The 23,894-nt window shown below is 38.0% G+C and overlaps 1 protein-coding gene across 9 annotated transcripts in view; it reads right to left on the bottom strand.

The window, feature by feature from the left end:
- Window positions 1-1,189: 1,189 nt before the first annotated feature.
- The window catches only part of Nrg3 (neuregulin 3), a 1,038,176-nt gene continuing 1,015,471 nt past the window's right edge, over window positions 1,190-23,894 (bottom strand). For 2 of the 9 annotated variants that reach the window (XM_028883033.2, XM_028883034.2), the window contains exons 7-10: window positions 13,585-13,712; window positions 9,126-9,299; window positions 4,219-4,290; window positions 1,190-3,981 (exon numbers count right to left, since the gene is read on the bottom strand). In XM_028883033.2, coding sequence (XP_028738866.1) covers window positions 3,474-3,981; window positions 4,219-4,290; window positions 9,126-9,299; window positions 13,585-13,712 — 882 coding nt within the window. In that variant the 3' untranslated portion in view covers window positions 1,190-3,473. The remainder of the gene's footprint in view (window positions 3,982-4,218; window positions 4,291-9,125; window positions 9,300-13,584; window positions 13,713-23,894) is intronic. The other 7 variants (XM_028883036.2, XM_028883037.2, XM_028883038.2 and 4 more) reach the window with 4 other exon arrangements.

The following is a 23,894-nucleotide window of genomic DNA, read 5'->3' as shown; positions in this document are numbered from 1 at the left end:
CTCCCCACCTGCTGTGTTCCTAGATATACTATATACTCAATTGAGAAAAGTATCTTAGCACTTAATCTCAGGTTCACAGGGCTGGAATCAGAGCTCACCCCACACCCTCACACTCACATTAGCACTCATTATTTCCTATAGCACCATATGGCAAGATAGAGGTTTAGTGATGGCTGCAAGTGTTGAATGTATTCTGGTGGAGACCTGGCTCCCGGCAGGCTCAGCACTGGGCACCAGGGCCCTTCTATACTGTAGTTCTTATTTGTCTCACAACTGAGTGGTGTTCTGAAGTCTGTATGGCCCTCTACTCTTTTTGGTCTCTGTGTTATCTAACTACTTCATGAAGTCCTGAGAGCAGTACTGTTCTGTCTCTTCTCTTGACACTTAAAAAGTGATGTGTGATGAATTGACCTTAATTTATAGCAAGGTAGCTACTAGGGTAGAGTCTGAAAGAAAGTATTTAAAATACATAGAAAGAAAAAATAACTCAGATGCTAACTTTCCTACATCATTTCTACTGTACCTTAGAAACGTAAGCTTGGTCATATTTTGAACAACAGCATCGCACAATAGCTACCAGTAATTTAAAACAACAGTGTTTTATATGAAAAAAGACATACCAGGAAATGACTAAAATAAAAAAGTGAGTTATATTCAGTCTCCATGTACAGATGAATGTGTAGCTTATTTCATTACAAATATCCAAATATAGGTTCCCATAATAAAGACAAGAGAAATGAAGCAAATTCAAAGACATGATGTATAAGTTATCATGTCCTTGTAAGTACATGAGTTTGAAGAACAAAGCAATGATGGCTCCAGGGATCTACCAGGTCAGGTTAATGTAGAAAGCCTCAGTGCTATCTGCACTTGGCACTTGGCAGCTGGTGATCTAAGATGTGCCCTTTGAGCTTAGACACTTTGTAGGAGTGCTTCCTGTTTCTAAAGGAGACAAGGACCACAGAAACTGCCACAAGTAGCTCTTTCTATGGAGGATTTTGTCTTGAGTGTTCAAAAAAGTAGCAATGACTGTAAACTTTCCATAACATGGCCAGTAGATGTGCCTGATACTCATTGTCCTCTGAATGTGGGGGAAAGGTTTGTGGTATAATATATGGTATGCAATCCTTCCTTTATTTAAATATAATGTTGTATTGAGACTTGTTTTATTGATCTTACGTTTTTGGTATAAAGGATACATTAAAATAACCTCAGTTGCTCAGAATATCTGCCCACCTAGGCAGATGAATGGATCCTTTAGATAAACAATAGGTAACATTTTAAGGAAAAAACAAAACAAACCAACAAATTAAAAAACCAAAACAAACGATGTTGACCTCAATAGACCAGCATGGCCTCACAGTTGTTGATACTTGGAGTAAAAAACAACATAATGCTCCAGAAGATGCTCAACTTTCAGGGTTCTATAGACCTATAAACACCTTCTAAAATTTTCTTAAATAGAAAATATTTTTAAGTGAAAATTAAGTTGAGTGAGAAGACATTAAAAATCCATAATTTTTGAAAGCACTAACAATGTTACTGCTCTATTGAAAACAACCAAAGTATAATGGCAACTAATTATGACACAAAACTTTTGACAGATAAAAGGTAGGTTTCCATCAATGTATTTTCAACATAGGAGAACTCAGATTCCTGTTAAGCAGCTTTGATTAGATTTTTGATGCTCTTCCTTTCCCCTGGGTGGTATTCTATCTATTATCAATGAACATTCACAGATAACAACTTGCAATGTATTTAACAGAAATAACTTACCTCAAGTAAGAATTGTATGTTTTCTCTGCATGAAACCAATCTTTGAAATTTTAACCAAGCTTTCCCCAAACTACAGTAAAAGAAATCTTTTATGTACTTTCAAATACTATGCCTTTTTATTTAAACAGTGTAAACATAACAACACCACCAATAATCAGATAAAGACTGAGTATGGGAACACTACTTTCTTGAATGCCCCATGAAAATGAGGGAAAATAAAACAGACACATCTTCAGGAGATTTTCAGTTCACCTTAGCAGTGGTAAAAATATTGCTTTATTCCAAATGAACATACAACACAATTTACTGTTTGGGGGCATTGCTTGTGAACTGAATAGTCTGGGATTTGTGATTTTCAACAATTTATCCCTTCCATGTTAACCAGAGAAGCCAGTGCCTCTGTCTACACAGAGCAAACTTACTGTAAAATAGCAATGAGGCTGACAAGAAATAAAATGGTCAACTGTTAATTTGATAATTGGCTTATGTCAGTAATTTAAGTAAATGATTCAAAATAAACACATCCTCCATTAATTTGTTTTGTGATACTGATATCAATAAGCCAAAGACTGTCCTTTTCAGTAATATTCACATCAGAAAATGGTGTAGACATTGTCAAGAGTTTTTATAAGACCCCACCATGCAAGTTACCTTGGTTCAAGAACTCGCTAACCCAAATTATAGTTAATGGAAAAATTTAAAGTGAAAAGATCTAAAAGGGAAAATTTCTTTTGAATATTAAATTCCCTGATGTTTCAGAACAAATTTTAGCAAGCTTTAATATGCACACACATGCACACACACATGTACAAGGAACACATGTGCATACAGCATATGTGCTTGGGTGAGCAAGCCCACACACTCGCACGCTCACACCTGTGCACACAGGTACACACACACACACACACACACACACACACACACACACACACACGCACACACACACAAGCACACACACTGAGAGGTGCCCTTTCAGAGCTTCTAAACACTCTTGAAGAAAAACATTTCTATTAGCATGATTTTAGTGGCACAACATTGTCTTTTTTGTCTCTTTTCCTATAGAATTCTCATGCCTCCCTCTGAGGTTCTGTGCTTCCAAATAACAGAGAAAGATGGCACATGAGAGTGGCTAAGGTTGCCCAGGTTACTCCTGTTTACATCTACCTTCCTGTTCATGTTCTCCTGCCATTCTTTAAAAATCAAATACAAAGCACTACATTCCTTGACATGACATAAACTATGGTGAGAGCATTGATGAGTAGAAATTTAGGGGTTGGAACTCAAGAGCCAAATGGCCAGGGCTACCTGCTCACTGGCACATCCACTCTTGGGGCATAGCTCATCTCTTTGAAGCTAGTTGAACACCAGTTTCTTTTCCATACAGACACTGGCACTATGGGACCAGAGGTTGGAATTACCAAATCTTCCAAGAGCCAAAGAGGACGGTGTTGGGACTAACTGAAATTGGATACAGAATTCTCCCCAAAAGCTTTAGTGGTAAGCTTTATCCTTCCTGAAATGGTTCTTTCCCTTTAAAAAAATATTTTGTTAAAAAACACTATGATATGAGGGCGGCAGACTATTTGGTTTTTTTCTAAGTAGATGCTCTTAAATTAATGCATATAAATAATTTGTATTTAATTTCCTCTCTTTCCTGTTGAGCAAAGCAGAGAATGCACAGATTCCTACATCTCCAGTCACTTGGTTAACACAGAGTCTCTTTGTATTTCATTTCTTAAGACAAATTGTGCCTCTCGTTCTGATTTGGCTGTGGGACTCAAGGGAAGAAAGGCTGTGTTTTCACTCGCACTGTCCTCAGTCTCCACACTGGCCAGTTCATAGTCTTCTGACCGTCTGGCATCAGTCAGAATCCGGATCTGTTCCTGCACAGTCTCTAGTAATATCTTCACTTCCTGTTGTTCTTCTAGAAGACAATCGCTGACTGGAACACTTGAATTGACAATGTCAGCAGAATAGGAGTTTTTGCACCATTTAATGCTTTTGACTTCAGAAATCCCTGGCATTTGCATGCAGGTTTCTTCTAGACCCACCGAAGGAATGATGGGCACAGAGTTGGCCCTTGGGGACGAATAGCCCACCAGGTCCTTTTGATCCAAGCTATTAAAATAGGGGTTTGTTTCTCTTGAAGGCAGTTGCATATTTATTGATGCGTTTTGTTGGGTTCTTAAGCCATTGGATGTATACCTGAAAAAGATAAACAGAGTCATATTCTGGTCCCCACAGTGCCACAGAGAACCATACCATCCAAAAAGTACTTTCCACATGCACCATCTCACTGACTTCTCACAGCAACCCCATGAGACGGATACTATGCTCCCACGGACAGAGAAGTAAATTGAAATTCAGATCAGTGAAGTGACTTGCCCAAGGTCACACAGAAAAATAAGTGACAGACTGAGACTCAAACCCAGATCTTCTTACTTTAAGTCCAGGGGTCTTTCAACACACCACAGCTGTATAGGCAGATGGGATATAGTCTTCCTGACCTCTATCCTAGAATACAAAGTAAATGGGGATTGAGCATGTAAGTGTGGCCTTTCCATCGTGACAAACAGGACATCACCATGGCATTACTTCACTCATAACTCATCCACTCTCTCAACCCTGGGTCTGTCTGATTGACTGGTATGGTCACTATAATTGGGAGCCATCAAGAAACCCATTATTGACCATCAGGTATTTTGGTCCTCAAGGCTTCTGCTTTACACAGGGAAGGTAAATGGAACTGCTGTTGGCAGTTTGCCCTGTGGACAATTTGCCCTAGTGCTTGCTGGCCCATTTCTGAGCCCAAGGACAAGAACAGGAATGCCTAATCCCTCTGCCTGCCCAGGGGGAATATGAAGTGTATTCCATATGACCCTCCCAATGCAGCAGTGCTCCTCGGGGTCCCTGCAGTGAAAGAGGGCACTGATGTTCAGAAATGGCTTGTCACAAATACAAGTGTTTCATTCCAAGTAACTCAAGGATTCCAGCATCTGGCCTTTGAACTGCTCGAGTCTGGTGAGTTTCCTCCTTTGATCTTTCCAGTGTCTGAGTGGATGAGGTGTATTAGACTTTACAGAAAAGTCTTGGGACTCTGTAGGGTACATTTTGTTCTATTTCTTAGTGAGTTATCTTTAAATAGTAAGCATGAACATGTAAGCATAAGTCAAATATATTTAATTTTCATGTAGTAGATTTAATTGGCTTGGCTTACATTTTAACATAAATAAAAATTGTTTTTCATATATGTAAAGAATAGTTGCAATGAAAAGTATTGCGTAGCTACAATGAAGTCTCTGCTGTGAGGTCACAGTGGGAGCAGTTTCACCAGGATTGAGTAAAGAGAGGTAAACAGTAGTCATGTCTTTTCTCAGTGTATCCAGTATAGAGTTGGTCACCAATAGAACCTGATCTAATGAACATATTAATGAATGAATATATCTCCAGGGAAAGTACTCTTTTATAGCTCATTAAGTAATATCAGACATAACAGCTAACATTTGCACAGTGACTTGAAAAAGCACTTTCTTCTCTAACTACCTCATAAAAAATTTTAATTTATTATTCTTATATGATAAATTAGTAGAGAATTCCAAGGGGCATTCAAATGACCTGTCCCAAGTTATACCTTTACATAAGCAACAGAATGAGGATTTAAACCCAAGCATCAAATTATCACTATAAAATTCAGAACTGGATAATGAAGGGACATCCTAAGATAAACTAGATTATAACATCTTTTTGGGTGCTTAATTTTATACAGCCATTCATAAGAAAATTCCTTATGAAATCTTACCCCTGTGTCTTATATGCCAGAAAATAGGTCTGATCCATAAGTCAATTCCACCAAAAAGAAAGAGCAAACTTCAGGCCCTCTTGTTTTGTTTTTGGAACCATACTTCCAGAATATATGAATATATATAAAATATGACTTTCAGATATTTACATACAGAAAAGAGCCAAGAAATGTGACTAGAATAATACTGTATCTACATCAATGTCATCAGGGTAGATCTACAGATAGAATGTAATAAGCTGTAATGTGATGGTGATACTAATAGTTAAATTCTGTTTGGAGAATGTTGAATACCTTAGAGGATGTTTATAACTGATTGCTATAATGATTCAGCAATGTGGCATGGCCAAACAAAAGGCAATTAATGCCAAACTTCAAATGTCCACCTATTCAACCTGATACTGAATGAAGGACTTAAATGAGAGGAAGGAAATCAACTACCCTGTTTCATTTCCCAAATCAGCTACTGGACAAATAACTAGCAATAACTGAAGTATAAACTCCTGCTACAGAGTAAAGATATCATTAAGTAATAGCTGTCCTCCAAGGTTTATTTAATTTTGAATAAGACACCAACACCATTATGTGATTTAGACTCTCAGACAAACAGTGGTAAAAGTCAGTGTAAATATAATCTTAGTGTATTAGTGTATTACAGTGTAATTCAAACTCCTTGGAGGATCGTGATGCTGTGAGGTTTAAATAAAACAGCTGGGCCATCCTCTTGCACCAGAGGCAAGGGTTACCCTCACTTCCTCCCTGGGGTTGCTGTGAGAGGTTCCAGCTCTGACATTTCAGCAAATGTTTAAGTAGAATCTGAATTTCCAGATGGGAATGTGTCGCAGAAGCTAGTCAGAGTTCTGTATCCCTGCAATCTCAACAACTCTTTGACAGTTTGATACTGATATCATTCACTAATCATCATATTATTTTTGACTGCCCTCTCTACCACCCTTCAAAGAAATCAGAGGCCACAAGCATGTGAGTCAAGAAAGGTTGCAATAATTAGTGTCTTTTTGATTTGTCGTAAGCCAGAAGTCAAGCCAAGGACTTAGTTTCTCCAGTTGATTCTTCAGACTCAATTTCTGAGATGTATAGTAGTGTATAGGTAGATAGTAGGTAGATAGAACTGACCATCCATACAATTGGCTATTCCATTTTACATTGTCAGCCATTGGTGTGTTTTAGCACATCCATTTTCTGGATTGTGTAGCTGATTTGGTCAGAAAGCTAATACACGATCTCACTTTTCTCATGACCAATGCCACACTTAGCTGGCCATTTAAACTTTCCTATCATTGTGGTGTCCACCAATAACATCTTCAAAGAATATAAAAAGTCAGGTACATCAGGTTGCTAACTAGATGAGGTGGGAACTTACTATGTTTTGGTCATGACCAGTTTGAAGATGTTAACCTGACTTTTCTGAATCTATTTCCTTTTATTAGCTTGTAATATATCAGTTAATTGGCCTGACACATACCAGTATAATGTTTTGTACATTATTACCAGGGCTGACACTGCCCAGAGTTCCAGTCAGAGAAAGATATTCCCAGTCTGCTATCTACCTCATTATGAAAGTCCTGCTGCACTAGGGTAGGTCATGTGTTCAAGCTGGGCATACTTTCCTACCCAGGAGAAAAGCCACATACATGAAGCCTAGTTATCAGACAACAACCACATGCTTGGTAAACAGTAACAGATGGCTGATGGGTCTTGCAAATTCATTCACTCCCATTTCAGGCTAAGGGTAGATTTGAAGAATGTTAGCTGTGAAATTCTATTACCAACCCCATTTCCAGTCCTAAGAGACAGTCAGTCCCCCAGGAGTGGAAAATAGCTGTTTTTAAGAACTGAAGATGAGATTACTCCCCAAGATTCATTGTTCGGAGGCAGAGTGACTTACAGAGTCAACATTTATCAACATTGGGTGCATATGACACAGAGAAAATGTATGTGGACAGCCAGCCACAGAGATAATTGCCAATCTAGTGTTGACTGAGCCAACACAAAATTACAACCATGCTGACCCAGGAGGGAAAAGACACAGCAGGGAATGAACCCTGTGACCCCTGGAAGGTCTGTGAATGTGTGATTCCAACCACAACTTGCCACAGCTTCTGAGTCTCCTTGCATCAGGAACATTTGCGGTGACAGCCACTGTGGCCAAGATGAAAAATATTACAGTACACGATGGGTTTTCTAGACACACATTCTAATAGTCACCATAGGGAAAGAGAGTGTGTGCACATTTACATACTTCTGTTAATTACCTTTGGTTACTGATAAAGTAGTTACAGAGTCAATATAGGTACAGGCTAAATGTAAACCCCTTGTCACAGGTAAGGCCAAGCAAAATACCAACTGCTTCTGCATCACACATTTTGGACATTAGTTGTCAAACCGAATTTTCAGTCACGCCCTAAATCTGGAGGAATGGTCCTTTTGGAATAACTCCAAAATTACAAGGTATAGCCACAGGCTATTTATATCCTATCTCCTAAGATTCCTTCTTAAAGAAACCTATGTCAAGCTTGATCAGTCAGGACAACAGTCCATTTATTCCACATCAGGCAGAAAAGAGAACTGCAATAGATCTGAGCTGCACATCCTACCTGCTATGTTCTCAGGACTGAAACAAACGATGTGAAGTAGTCACATGGACCAAAACTGCATAGAAACCCAGCCCAGCTCATTCAGAAAGTCAACTGCTAGACACAAGTAGAGCCCAACTCTGGAAATATCTAGAGTAAATCTAGATTCTTAAAATTAATGATAGCATTGTGAGAATTAATACAGCAAAAACTGTTTCTGTAAATACCATGTGTCTGACCCAGGTTCTTAATACTTCCTTTTTGATATGGCCAATGATATTTGGGAGGTTTAAATCCAAATAAAGCTTGAGTCCAGATGACAACATTTTCTGAAATTGACACAAGTCATAAAGGACAGGTATTCAACTTTAATGATAACTTACTTATTCCATGTATGCTTGAATTGTTTATACCAAGAGCATAGTTGTGACTAGAACCCATTTTGCATTCCACTCAATATACCTTGAGTCCTATGGATGTTGGTGTTACCTAGAGGACATGATGCCTTTGTATTGTAGGCCATACAGCCATGGGGTCCAAAATCCCTGATACCTCTATAGCACAAATAATGAAAACATCTGAGTTCTGAGCATTTCTCTGTGACTTTCTTCTCTTAATATCTACCTAACCCCTACATTCAAGAATACTGGGTGGAAATAGATATCATATTTATGTTATAGGCTATGTTTTAGAGTTTTGTTCATACTGCTGATCAGAAAGTTAAACATATTTTTCTATATTACTGATGAAAGGATAATTTAGTCATCCTAAGAAAACTTTTTTTCTTTAAAAAAAAAAAACAGTTATATACTAACCTAGTGTCAAACTTCATTTTTTTTTCTTTTATGACAGGGTTTCTCCCAAGTGCTGGGATTGAAGGTGTGTGCCTCCACTGCCCAGTACTAGTGTCAAATGTCAAACAGTCTCCCTTGTAAGTCCCTTGCTTTAAGACCTACCCTTGGCAAGGTATTGTATCCTGGTCTGGGATCCTTGACTCTTCCAGTTGCTGATATGCTGGTCCAACAATCCCACCCAGTCGACTTCGGGGTGAAGGTGGTGTCCTTCTGAAGGTACTCCTGTGCAGCATCCCACTCCTCTGTCCTGGGCTGCAGCAAGAAGAAATACTCCTGCTAAGTTGGGGAAACAAAACCAAATCAACAAAGCAAAGAGATTATAATAACCTCTAAGACACGACTCAAATATCTCAGACATTGAATTTATACTGCACATCCTTAAAGTTCTATGCTATGAATGTCAAATATATACTCAGATAAAATTAGAAGTAGCTTAATTCACTTATACTTGGAGGTGCTGAGAACAAGAATTCCCTGTGTCTTGCTTTCTAACTAAGACAGAAATGGGTTTAAGGGAGCCTCAGGATCCCAGTTCCCCTCCACCCTGATTTCCCAAGCTACAGAGGCTGTCTTCTAATTGGAATAAAAATGCACTTATTAGGCAGTGATGAGAACAAAACACAGAAAGCCCAGAGGGGATTTATGGCAGAATTTCCATTTCTTAGTGATAGGATAAACAGGCTTTACTTTAATTGACATTCTTTCTTTCAAATATGTGTTAAATTCTCAGTTTACCATCCCAGTTTTTATCAGTAGCCAGAAACTAGTTCTGCATTTGAGTTTGTTTTGAATATGCACCTGCTTAGATTTTCTTGGCTGTACAAATCCAAACCTCCCACATAACTGACCATTTGTAGAGGCCATCAAGGACAAAAGGCATTAAGTGACTTAACAAAGTGATCCCTTGTTCATAGACTATATTAAAAGAACTGGATTCTACGAAGATAGATTGGCAAGTTGAAGTTGATCAAAGAGTCCTTATTGATTCCTTTCCGCATCCTACTGAGTGAGTTGCCTGTGTTCAAACCTATGTGTTCCATGAGATTGCACATCATGTAGTCCAAACAGTTCTTCATGAGCATATACTGAGCTTAAAATCTCATGCTGCACCCACGTGATCTGAAAAAAATCACTGCAGCTGTATAGGCCAGGATGAAAAATATTCAAAACTCAGCAGTGTACTCATGGGCGAAAGCCTCCCAAAGCAATGATACCCCTATCATTCTACCATTTGAGTTTTGTCTCTTTTTCCATCAATATTGTCATTATTCGTATTTCATAACTATAAAATGTGTTTAGTCAAAAAACAGGGGATGGCTGGTGTTAGGGAATTACTATGTGGCTCTGGCTGACATGAAACTTGCTGTGTAGACCAGGCTGACCTTGAATTCACAGAGATCTGCCTGTCTGTGCTTCCTAAGTGCTGGGATTAAAGGCATGCACTGCCATGCCTGGTAAATTTTGCATATATTTTACTGGGAGTTTGAGAAATTGATACTTGTGTGCTCACAGCCATCTTGGTGGTTCTGTTAAGGTGCCAGGTCAACATTAACTTCTCAATTTTGTGCAGACAGCAAATGATGTCAGTCACGATATTTCAGTTGTTAGCCATGTCATCTGCTCTAGGTTGAATTCCCCAAATGCTAACAACATGGTCATCACATTCAATATAAGACAACATCTTTAAGGAGCTCTTGAACAGTGACTCTCTTCCTCTCCCTCCACTCTGTCTATTCACATATGAATTAGGATCCAGGGTTTGCGGGCTTGCACCATAGTGAGCTGCATCTGGGTATAAATCTCAGATCTCTCTGCTGTTAGAAACATGATGCTAAGGAAGACAATTGTGCCAGAATCTTGGAGGGAAATAAGAGTCTCTTTAACTTGGACCAGTTGAGGAGATTATAAGAGGCATGGTCAGTGGTCATTACTTGGGAGGAAAAGAGATGAAGCTACACATGACATTAATGCACCTCAGGCCACTAACAATAGGAAACCATCATTATCAAGGATAGGGAGCACTTTCCAGAATAGAGGCAGTATTGGAAGGACCAAATCAGGTGGCAGGCCCTGTGACCCCAGAAGACCAGAGTGGGGCATGACAGAGGCAGCAAATGGAATGACTATGACCTCATTTTCCCAGGCCTTCCATTCCTCACCAGTACCTCTGATACATCAGAAGCCAGAGGACAGGAAGTCTGAAGGTTATCTGGTAGATAAGGCTTTTCAGAGAAAGTGATTTGAGTGTGAATGGAGGAGGGAACAGGCCAAAGCAAGGTATATGTGTGGGCTCACATCAGAGATGAAAGAGTTCAAGTACACTAAGTGTCCTACATGAGGTCAACACATGTGAGGTACACAACATCATGTGTTCTATGCATTACTGTGCCATAACTGGCAATACAAAGGCTTATCTGTGTCACTGGATGCTCTGGTCTCCCGTCACTGTTGGCAACCTATATTGATGCTATTGTGAGCAAGTTAGATTGCCAAAATATAATATAATAAAATGATATGCCTCAACAGTTTTTTTTAAACAGGTAGGTTTTTTACTAAACATTAGAAATAACGGTTTCAGATTAATAGCTTTGTTTCATAAATAAGGCATCCAAGGGAGTCATATTTTCAGTGCACAACAAGAAATTAATTATTCATAGCTTGCTGAACTGTCAAAACAAGGTCTACCAGTGTGAAGTAGTGACCCATCTTCAAAAGCAGTTGTAGACCTATTGATCAATCAGAGATTCAGGCCTTCTAACCCAGGGACATTCAGGAAATTATGGAGTGGTTGGAAGGATATATAAATCAGTATACAGGTTATCAATCATAAAGCTGTTTAGTCTATTGCATGTTTTAAAAAACAAAAGCTATGATGTATTAAACTATAATTTCAAGTTCTAAAAGCACTTCATAAATCAACCCTTCCCCATCTATCAGCATACATGCTATGTCAACAGATACTGCAATGTCATTGAACTAACAAAATAAAACAAAACAAAAAAACAAAAGGAAGTGTCTTTAAAGACACCCTCATTTAATCTTGGAGTTCTAGAAACCACGATCAAAGCTGAGGATGGGAGACTGACAAAAACTAACTGGACACAGTGGTGCTGTAGTTCCAGCATGGCAGAAGCTATCATTTAAAAATCGTGAATTCAAAATATTTTTGCTATAATATGTTGCAGAGTGATATTATACTATTTTACTTGACAGGGTAGATAACTACTATAATACATTTCAGAATAAGCAGAGGATGATACTGTTTTGGAGAAACTATTTGCCTTTTAAAAGGCTATTGATGTTGGACTTCATTTCTCTAATTAAGGCAGCTTCTATGAGGTCAAGCAGAGTAAAAGGCTGTTTTAACGGGAATTATCTAAATGCAAGTGATGACATACTGCAGACTTGCCAATAATAACTGATGCAAACTATTTCAATCCTATGTTGAAGATACCAAAATTATTTTCTTTGTCAAATCCTAGGCACCCTAGAATCTGGCTACTAAAGAGGTATGAGAATAAACATCACCATCCGCTGCTGGGGTTTAGTGGGCTCAATGTTAGAGTAACTGAAAGTCTCATAGGAAATACAGCCAGGAAAATAGTCTTTTGAAGAGGAGAGCAGGAAGTCAGCTCCTCTGTTGTGCATTTCTATCTTGCTAATGTACAAGGTAAACATTATCATCTATTGCTAGAAACAATTGATGCAGCTTTAAAAAGTTTATTATATATATAATATACATATATACATATGGTTTGAAAATATCAAAAACTGCTTATCACTAAAGAAAAGAATGTTCAGTCTTTGGACAACTTTTACAGATTAAAGATATTCATTTTAGTACACACAAACATGATGTATACTCTAGTATTAGTTCCAAATCCACCCTTTAGTTTGGACTATATATCATTGATTTTTTAAAATAAATTCCTCATGTGTAACCCACAACCATGTGAATGAAAAGATGCTGGAGAGCATGCCCAGCTTGAAAATTTCCTGTGACGCATCAATTGACTTTGTAGCTGGTCTTCACCTCCAAATGAATAGTTTCTATGATCAGCTTACATGTACACAAAAAAAGATGGCACTCCTCAGATAAGAGGATATCCTTCAGGCCCAGAGAGGGTACTTTCCAGAATTTGTCTCTGAAAACTTCTCTTTTGTGAGGAACATTTGGAACACTTGGTGCATGTCACATCAGCTGCCTAGAGGAGAATTAGACATTAGCTTTGCAACCAGTGGCAAGGAAGACTAGGGGAAAAAAATCAAACTTTTAATAGTTTTTCAGAGTGCAATTGCTTATTCACTGGTCTGTGCCTGCAGCTCTGATGAAAGCTAGTAGTTCCTTTATGCTTTTGTAGAGAGAGTGATGCTGCTGAGAAAAACTGAAGAATTTGCTTCCTGGCTATTGGCTGCCTGAACATCACCTCCACAGATAGCCTGTTATATGGAAGTAAGAACAATCACCTCTATGGGACTTGTGGATCCTATAGCCATCCTCTGGCATGTGTCAACTTCTACTGTGAACTCACCCACTCCCACCATGACTAGCTAACAGTACCTGTGGTGCTTGACAAGCTGGCTTCCTCTGTCAGAAGAAGGGACTTCAGGGAATGACTGGGGGCCCGCAAAACTTGACTCCATTATTTTCTCCAGTGCAGTCACAGGATGCCTGTCCGCCTTTGAATACTGTAGGAAATCACATACAGAGTTGTGAGCTGTGGGTACATTATGAGAGGTGTGCTAGCAGCACAAGAACTAGGAATTGAGAAGTCCCAGAAGAATGACAGAAACACTATGCATTTCATTTCTCTCTCTCTCTCTCTCTCTCTCTCTCTCTCTCTCTCTCTCTCTCTCTCTCATAAGAAAGTAAACAGATATCAAGAAAGGAGAACACTTATATTTTAACCAAAGAGCCCATTTCTAACCAATTGGTAGAAGCTGCTTAGAGTCTTATTTATATTTACATAAATTCCAGGAATAACTTGGGAACAAAGAACTAGGGAAACATTATGACAACAAGGAAGGAGGAAGAAAGAGTCCAAAAGTAACATTTGGGATAGTACAGAAATTCCTTCTATAAATCTCAGTTTTAGATCACATGTAAAACTTAAGAGCATCTAATTTCAATTTGGCTTAAGGGTAGAGGTAAGAAGATGGGAAAAGATTAAGGAAAAAAGTATGATTTAATTTTCTTTATTTTGGTGTTGAGACTCAGGACCTTGCACATGCTTTATTATGGCATTATAGCCCTCAGTCCTAGAACACGACAAAAAATAAAACTGCCTCTCTGGTTGCTGAAAGTAAAGAGTTATGAATGCGATTAATTTTTGGCACTGGTGGATACACATCGCAATGACTAGGATATAAGAAATGTAAAGAAAGGGAAATTAAAGAAAGCATTATTTATGCAACAGAAACTATTGAAGCTGGTATATAACAAGACAGAATGGTACACTGGGGGGGGGGGAATTGCTGTGACGAATGCAAAAACCTCAATGAATAGGAGAACTGAGTTGCTAGATTTAAGCATTAAAAGACAAATTCACACACCAACAATACATTCAGCCATCAGATTTCTAAAGGAGCTTGTTTACAACAGCAGAGGAAAGATCATGAGACAGTGGCCTGATGAGTTTGAGGCCAGCCTGAGTGGCATAGTAAGACACAGTCTCAAAAACAAAACAAACAAGAAAATAAAAATCATGCTAGATGGATAAAGACATTACTTGGAAATTATGGGGATAAAAATGTATAAAAGCAATATCAAGCAAAATACAATTTTGTATTTCTACACAAAATTACTTTTAAGGATTGATATTTCATATGAAGAAAAACAACAAGTAATAAATATTTATAAAATTTCTCTACTTTAAAACAGCTTCAAAAGTACACAATACAGCTAATAGCACAGCATAAAACCCTGGAGGAATTTGGGCATGTTGACAGCTTTTATTACATGATAAACAAATACATGTAGCATTGTCTGAAGAAAGAGCATGGAATTCAGGAAGACATAGTGAGGCTGCTGTTATTCAAGAAAATAGAGTAAATTTGCCACCTAGTTTTGTTTTTTTAAAGCCTAATTAAATAACTATATGTAAATAAAATCACAAATATATTAGAGAAATGGACTGGGTTAATTTTTAAAATGTTTTCTTAATAACAAAAAATAACATAGATTTTGTTAACTTAATTATAATAGACTATTACAGAAGAGCATACTAAAGAGATTCTGTAAGTTAAGAGAATCTGTGTAGCAATGAGCATAATTATGGGTAATGATAAAATTATAAAATCAATGTCCCTTTCAGATTTGAATGAATGAACTTTTTGAATGAGAAAGTAGTTTATATGACTGATAATAATTTGCTCATAGCCTTAAGGGACAGAGATTCTTTTTACTAGGATGCAACACCCAGAAATTAAAGTAGGAAAATGTTTTTATTTAATAACCACAACCAATTACCCTAAGTGGAAAAAAAGAATTTTTAATAAACAAATGTCTAAGTATAAACCTGGGGAAAAATATTTGCTACCCCCACCTAGAAATGTGTAATATTGAAAAAAACTACCCAGAACCCAAATGGAAAAATATGGAACGTAGAATGTCCTTGTTTCCTCAATTGCAATCAATTTGTAATAGATTTAGAATGAAAATCAGAGGGACATCTTGAAGCAAAGATCAACCAACTGTTCCTGAAGAATCTTCATTTTCTAGAGAAATCACTGTAAGTCAGCAACTCATTCATTTTGTAAAAGCAGTGTATTTCCAAGAGAGAATTTGAGCCATTGGTTCAGTCTGTTTGAATGCTAAAATGGGAGCTCTGTCCAAAGTGCTGAATGAAATCCACTTATTAGCTGGTTTTGCTTATGGCTAGTATTTATAATGCATGCTTATTCAGGATATTGTTATATTACACTTGTTTAAAATTCATGACACTTGGTCCAGTAAGTACAAATTTCTTTTCATAATGTTATTTTTAGAATGGTTTTCTCTCTTCATATTTTATTTTAATAACCAAATTTAGCCCGCAAGCCTGCACTCTTCTGGTGATATGGGAGATGGAGTCAGGAGCATCTCTGCAAACATATGGGCTGTCTTGCCTAGTGCACACAGCAATAAACAACAAAAGAGAGACTCTGTCTCAAAACAAGGTGAAAGGCAAGGAACAACACCTAAAATTGTCCTCCAGCCTCCATACATATCCCATAGCATGCATACACATACAAGTACACACTTCATACAACACATACAAATTTAAAACAAGATGATCTATTTGGTCCTTGTGTGGTGGCACACGTGTTTAATCCCAGCAATCAGGAGATGTAGGCAGGAGGATCTCTGAGTTTGAAGCCAGCATGGCCTACACACTGAGTGACCCAGTCCAAAAAGAAATGACCTATTTAATTGTACACCTATTCTTCAACCTGTTATACACATTCTATTTAATAAAGTCTATATATTCTACTGAAAAACAAGAAAAAATAACAGGATAGTTTGCAGGGAAAAAGTAAGCAACAAAACTCATGTCATGTTAGGATGATTTTAAAAATAGAAAGCAGTAGATTTGTTGGAAGAGGAAGACAATATATAAAGATGGATTGTATACTGGCTAGGGAACCTCAGTTAAGAAAATGACTCCAAAAAATTGGCTTCTTGAGAAAGCCTGTGATACATTTTCTTGACTGATGGTGTATGTGAGAGGCCATAATTCACTATGGACACTGTCTTTGGGTTGCTGGTCCTGAGTTGTGTAAGAAAGCAGGCTCAGATAGTCATGAGGAACAAGCCAGTAAGCTGTGTTCCTCCATGGCTTCTTCAGCAGTCCCTGCCTGCAGGTTCCTGCCTGTTTGAGCTCCTGCCCTCACTATATTTTAAAATGAACTGTGATGTGAACATATAAGGGAAATAAACTCTTTATTCCACAAGCTGCTTTTGGTCATCGTGTTTTATTGCAGCAAAGAAACTCTAATTAAGACACTAGTAATTAATATTTGAATAAAAGAATATGTACTCATCTAGCCCTAACTTTTAAAGAAAGGAGGTTTCTTAGTCACTGTTCTATTGCTGTGAAGGGACACCATGACCAAGGAAATTTATGAAAGAAAGCATTTAGTTGGGGGCTTGCCTAAACTTTTACAAGGTTAGTTTATTATCATCATGGCAGGAAGCATGGTAGCATGCATGCAGATGTTCGAACAGTAGACTGGAACAGTATGCCTGATCCATAGGCAGAGAAAGAAAGAACCTGGGACTGGAATGGGCTTTTGAAATCTCAAAGCTCATCCCCAGTGGCATGCTTCCTCCAAAAAGATCATACCTACTCCAACAAGGCCATACCTTCAAATCCTTCTAATCCTTTCAAATAGTTCAACTCCCTGGTTAGCAAGCACTCAAATATATGAGCCAATGGTGGCCTTTCTTACTCAAACCAACACAAGGCAGTACTTCGCAACCACTATATCACCTTGTGATTCATTATTATTCGAGATATTTTGAGATTGTGAAAAGATACATGTATGTTAATTTATATCTCTATCATAAGTTATCAACAAAAATAAGAGACTATTCTCACTGCACCAGTGAGCATGGGAAAATATATAAAGACATTCTCTAGCAATTCAGTATTTCCAAATTTCATAACTTAGTGAAAGTAATCAACTTCTTTAAAGATAAAAACTATCAAATTGTACAGAGGAAAATAGTGTAATAATAAAAGTCTTAGACTTGTTAAGAAAATGGAGTTATATTAATAGCATTAATAACATTTAAGTGTCTGGAGGTCTTTTGAAGCAATGCTGACTCTGAGAAGAGGAGCACATCTTACAAGTATGTCACAGTGCACCTCTGGGAGACGGAGCAGGAATACAGCCTTAAGCAACTCTGGAAACAAGGGGGTCCTAAACATTAAAGTGAGAACTGCACATAAGCACTATTTAGATGTCAAACATATGAAACAGGTGCAATATGAACTTCTGATCTTACTGATATTTGTCCTGTGGAAGAAAAATATGTACATGGATGGGGGCAGTGAAGCCAAGTTTTTTCCTAGTGCATTGGGTGGGGATTAGACAAAAGGTAGTGACTGATTGGTATTAAGAGAGACATCAATATGAGGTAATATTTAGCCAAATTTAGGTACAGATGGTTACATTAAAAATTATAGTCGTGTTTTATATATATAATTATATATATATATAAATATAGTCTGTGGTCTGTTTGCCAAGAGGGCCTATAAGCAAAACCATTTCACTGCCAAGAAATACTTGTAGCTAGCATATCTTGTTTTGAACAGCATTCTGTAATTAAAGGTATGTTATTAGTGGGAAAAAGCCTGAATCTATGATTAGGCCAGATTATCTACAGAATAAGCCTGAAATACCCTGCAGTATTCAACACAAACACTTCAAAAGCTGATCAGTTGACAGTATCCAAATGACATAGGCAACTGAACTACTGGACAAAGTCAAAACAGCCTAAAATCATATTGAAATGGGCATGTAAAACCTGTATTTGGTAAAAACACACAAACAAAAATCTTACCTTGTCATTTGAGCTTATCAGGTAAATAAAGTCAAAAGAAAAAAATCCTGTCCTCTCTCTCTTCACTCTGTTCCTGTCTCCATTATTTTGGGGGTACCTGCTTATCTCTGCACATGTTAATAATTCAAGGAGTGTTTGTTTAACTTACTTCATCTTACTTGGAGGCTAAAGGCACAGGGATAAATCACTGTCTTAATCCTGCAGTCACCTTGGACTTCACAAGCAGAAGAACCCATGAGACAGACCCTTCTTTTGCACATGCAGATCCTTATCCGCTAAGGCAAGGTTATCCCCTGGACAAGAGTCAATCCTATCAAACAGCCATGACAAACAGAGAGCCATGACATCCAACAGAGAGCCATGGCAGCAATAAGTCTTCTTTGGATTGTCTTGATTGTGTCAGAATTGACACAACAGTCCTAAAGGCTACACCAGAACCAGGACCTCTTATTCATGTTCTCGCACAATTTTTCTTTTGAATTTAATCTTAAAGTTCATACCTGTACCTCCATGGCTAATGTGGGATAACTGGGTTCATTTATTCATCTAGCAATATAGCTAGATTAAATAAATTCCCCTTTTTACTTTTTTCACCCATCTCTTTAATTAGCATATTGAATAAGGTGGCCATGCCAAGCTTATCCTGTTTCTGGAGCATATAATTTCCCCTAAAAAATCTCTGGTAATAATATTTAACTCTTTGCATTATAAATCCAAGTATAAAATAGCTGTTTATGGGTTGGTATAGAGATTATAGAATAAATAAATGAGTGGATGAGAAGAAACCAAACCCTGTTCAGAATATCCAAATGACTCATGCAGGTTTTATATAATCAGGAAAAAATATACCTTCTTATTCATTATGTGTGAGCTACATATGACCACTTTCATATTCTATAAAGAAGATGGGGAGAAAGGTGTATCTGAATAGTAAGAGAACTTGAAAAATACAACCTCAGAAACACAGCAGAGTAACATCAGTGCTGACTCATCACACTGCCAGTGTACATTCCTGATGTGAAAAAATGGTGCTTTTGCATGGAAAACAACTTCAATGTCACCATAAGAAACACACCAAACAAAATCCAAGGGAGGGAAATCCTGCAAAATCTTGACTAGTACTGCTCTGAACTGCCCTGAGCAGTAGAGCCATACCAATGTTTACAAACTGACAAGACTAAGAGGAAGCTAAAATGTGTGACAACTATTGAAGCAAGGTTGTTCCTGGGTGATGCTACAAAATAACAAACAAACAAATAAAAACAAATAGTGAGGAATAAATAAATAAAAAATAAATGATGAGGTAAGAATCTCTTATTTTAGTCAATTGTAGGATTCATTTAATAATATGACTTAGTAAGCATTTACCAGTATTGAGTTTTAAAATTTTAACAACTGTGGCATTACAGTATCCATTGCTAAATCATATTTTCTATTATGACAAACTAAGCACAGAATATATGAAAATTCTATCAGTAGTATCTTCTTGATTTACTCTGGAGGGAATACATAAAATGAAAAAGAACAAAAGACACATATGAGCACACACAAAACATCTAGAGACTAGAGGAGGAATTCAGTCTCTACTTGGCTTTCTAGCTGTCTCAGTTGAGGGCCATTAACATTCATTCACAGCACTATCTACCAGACAGTTAGTCTGTACCAAGCCTTCCTACAAGTCAGCATAACTGCCCAGGACCAGAGCCTTTGGGCATGTGCTCTATACTAATAGTGTTTATTGTAGTTTCTCCTATTGCTCTTAGGAGAAGCTAAGACCTGCATGTGGATGGTTTTACCTATCAGATCTGTTCTCCAATGATGTTTGAGTGCTCTGGTCAGCAGCCTGTCTGGATCTCCCTGTGAATATCCTCTAGGATGTCACAAAGTTTGGCAATAGGCTCCAGGTACTCTCTTTGCCTCAGACCCTGATGGTCTTTGTTTATGTTTTCTTACCAACTCATTTTGTAGAAGACCTACAATGCCTTTTAGTAGTGAATAAGGAAACTTAGTCATCTACTCACTGACCCTCAGCATGAACCTGAATGATTTACTTTTCAACACAATGTAGAATCTTGGGGGAAGCCCTCATCCTAATCACCCTCCTGTGTGGAGTGCTCCCTGTGGGCACAGAGCCCTCCCACCGCCATCTGCCCCCTTGCTGCCTTGCTCCTAACAAACTGCTGGTGGTGCGTTGGAATCAATAGGCCTGTCAAATTAAGCAGGCTGCTGTAGGTAGTAGAGCAATGACATTGTTGTTCCCAGGTCTGGTGCTTGCGCGCAGTGGGAGCCGGGAGGTTAAATGAAAGCTGGGCTTCTGTTGGAAAGCAATGTTGACAGAGCAGATAATCACCTGTTCTGGAACCCCAGGCCATGAAGGCAGGAGGGAGGGTGTTTGAAAAATCAGTTTTAAATGTATGTCTTTCCACTCAGTTCCTAGCTCATCTCCAGATGTGTCAAAAGTACTTTATTACCAGTATGATTCAGGTGCCAAGAGATGGAAAGCTGAAAGGTTATGCCATATTTTCAAGAGTCATTTTTTAATGTAAGTAATTAAAAGCAACTTGCCTATTGTTGCTTTGAGAATTTTTGTGCCTGTGTGCCTTAATAGGAAGAACTCTAACAATTTTCTCCAGAGTTCCTTTAAAGCAAAATATTATAACTACAGCCCTCTTGCCGACACAAGGGACAACAGACTCCCTTTCCATCTCCCTCCTTAACCAGATGCCTCTGAGCTACTGCTCCAGGCTACTGCTTCATCTTGCAGAGAGCTGTTTTCATCTATGTATTAATGCCCCAGCCTTCCTACTAGAGGCTTTCGCAGCACTCCTCAGTCCACTGGCTGTAGTCGTCAGCCCACCTTAGATCTCACACCTGAGGGGTTATTATTTAGTAGATATCACCTGTAGTAATAAGCAAATGCCCTGAGTACAGGAGCATTTCATCCATGATGGGAATTTTTAATCATTATGAGAACTCGTCATGTGTATGCTGATATTATTAACTATTTAATATGTATGTGAATGTAAAGATGAATACATGAATCAATAAGTTAGTACTTGATATGCTGAGCAAGAACTTAGGTTTCAGGAAGAACTACTCAAAAGTAATAAGCATTTTAAAGGAATGACTCCTGGTTTAAACCTATAAGATATGTCAATGGCCTCAACTTACTCTCACCACTCAATTCAAATATTACTGCCATGGAGCAGGTTTCAGAACTCCCTTTGAAATTATTCACAGTTGTTTTTTTTTTCTTATTTTTAAGTAGTCATGTTAAAAATTAGGATATACTTTCATATTGTCAGAAAAACTGGGCCCTACATAGTGAATATAAGCCCACTGTGCTACCCAGAGGTTGAAAGCAGCTCAACAAAGGTCATACATTAACCAAGCCTCATTCTTCTACCCTAAAAGGAATGACTCCTGTCACAACCCTTCACCACTACCTCTGTAACATGACATAAGACATATACTTTCTAAGACTGTTTCCTTGGGATGCAGGAGCTACCCTTCCCTTGAATACCATTAAAATTGGACCCTTTGCCTCATTTGGTGCAACTAAATCTTCCTACTTTAGACTCTGGCTATCCACCCAGCTGCTACATTAATAAACCTCCTAAATGAAGGATTATTCCACTTAAGGCTGTTTATCTCCAATACCTTTTCCTCTCCCTACTCAAATCTAATACATACATGTTTCTACTATTAGCCTGTGCACATTCTGAGGTCACAACCATTGGTATTGTTTCACTCACAAGTAAATATTAAATAAGCACTATTGAATAAATACACTCCTAACAATTATAGCAGATGGGTTAGGCATTGCATTCTTTATTCTTACATTTTAGCACTCTTTGTTGTCCTTTAACTGACATGGCAGCATTATAGACCACTAAAGGAATCTTTTCATTCTGATCAAGAGAATGGATGGGTAGAAAGAGGCCTAACATCCAATTTGGCAGGTTAATTATCTAAGGGACCACCCCTCATGAAGGCACTGCCACCTTAAATCATGCTAAATCAATAAGGGAATAATTATCCCTTTAACAGGATAACATATGTTTCCTTCCCAAAGTTCCCATCCTCTAGCTTTGTTACTTAACAGAGCCAAGCTATGGCTTTTGGTAAGTCAACCCACTTTTGAGAATGATTCAGAGAACTGGAACTTCCTTTTTTATTTCCATCTCTATGCTAAGCATGCTTTACCTACTCTTTCAGAGTTCACTGTTTTTCCAAAGCCCCCCTCCCGCTATAAGGCTGCTTATCCATCATGTGGCTGACCTCCATTTGGGCCTGCCTCTTCTCAGTCTCTGCCTTCTAGGCAGTGGCTGAGATTTACTCTTGTCTGCTTCATCATTTTTTCTTTCAAACTCTAATAAAATTATACTCAAGTTACCATTTGGGTCTGTACTTAAGTTCTCTTATTAATGAGACAAAGGCCCCCAAGAGAGGACCCTGATTTCCCCATAATTCCTATTGAATGATACTTTCACCCATAAACCTGTCTTTAAAGTGGCTATATAATTTTCTTACCTTTCTTTGTGGTTATGAATATGCTTTCTTGGTTTTATGGGAGAACCAATATCCTCCCTTTTAATGACTATCTATCTGATCCTTGAACTCCTCTGAGAAGTTTCACACTATTGTCTCGATGGCTCTGGAGGTCATAACTCTATTCTCAATGCCTCCTCATCCAGGACAGAACTAATGAGAATAGTTCACCTTTAAGTCACAAAGAATCTACTTATAAATGGAGGCAAAAAATGTCTGCTTCTGAGTCACTGCAGGGATAACCAACTCTCATCTGTAGCCAGAGTTCAATGTGTCTAGAATATCATGTGATATCATGTGACTATGTGTTTCACCTCCTGTTAAATGACTGTAGAGTTAAATCTTTCACATGAATATTTCATGAAGTGAAGGGATGCCAGACACAGATAATTTATTTGTTAAACATTGCAATTTGCAAAGAATTTTTGAGTAGTTAACCTACACTTCAAGATTTGCCCAATATCATAACCAAGTAGCATATAGTGGATTCAAGTACCCTGTTACCTTCTTTGGGATGGAGATAAATTTCCAAATGTTCATAGGAAGAAAGTGGTAACAGCATTAGAGGGAGGTGTTCACAGGTCTCCAATGATTACATTTATAACCACAGCATAGACTCTGACAATCTGTAGCATCCCTGACATTTTGGGAAAGAGAATTTGGGGTTATGGAAGGTACTCCCGCATTTCAGGATGTTTTCAGAGACCCCAGTTTGTGGCCAGTGCATTCCAGCACCATTTTTCTTCCAAGACTTCCAAGTGTTCCTAGACTGT

This window comes from Peromyscus leucopus, chromosome 9 (genome assembly GCF_004664715.2).
Source record: "Peromyscus leucopus breed LL Stock chromosome 9, UCI_PerLeu_2.1, whole genome shotgun sequence".
NCBI classification, from domain to species: Eukaryota; Metazoa; Chordata; class Mammalia; order Rodentia; family Cricetidae; genus Peromyscus; species Peromyscus leucopus.
This window is presented reverse-complemented; position numbering and strand designations above follow the sequence as displayed.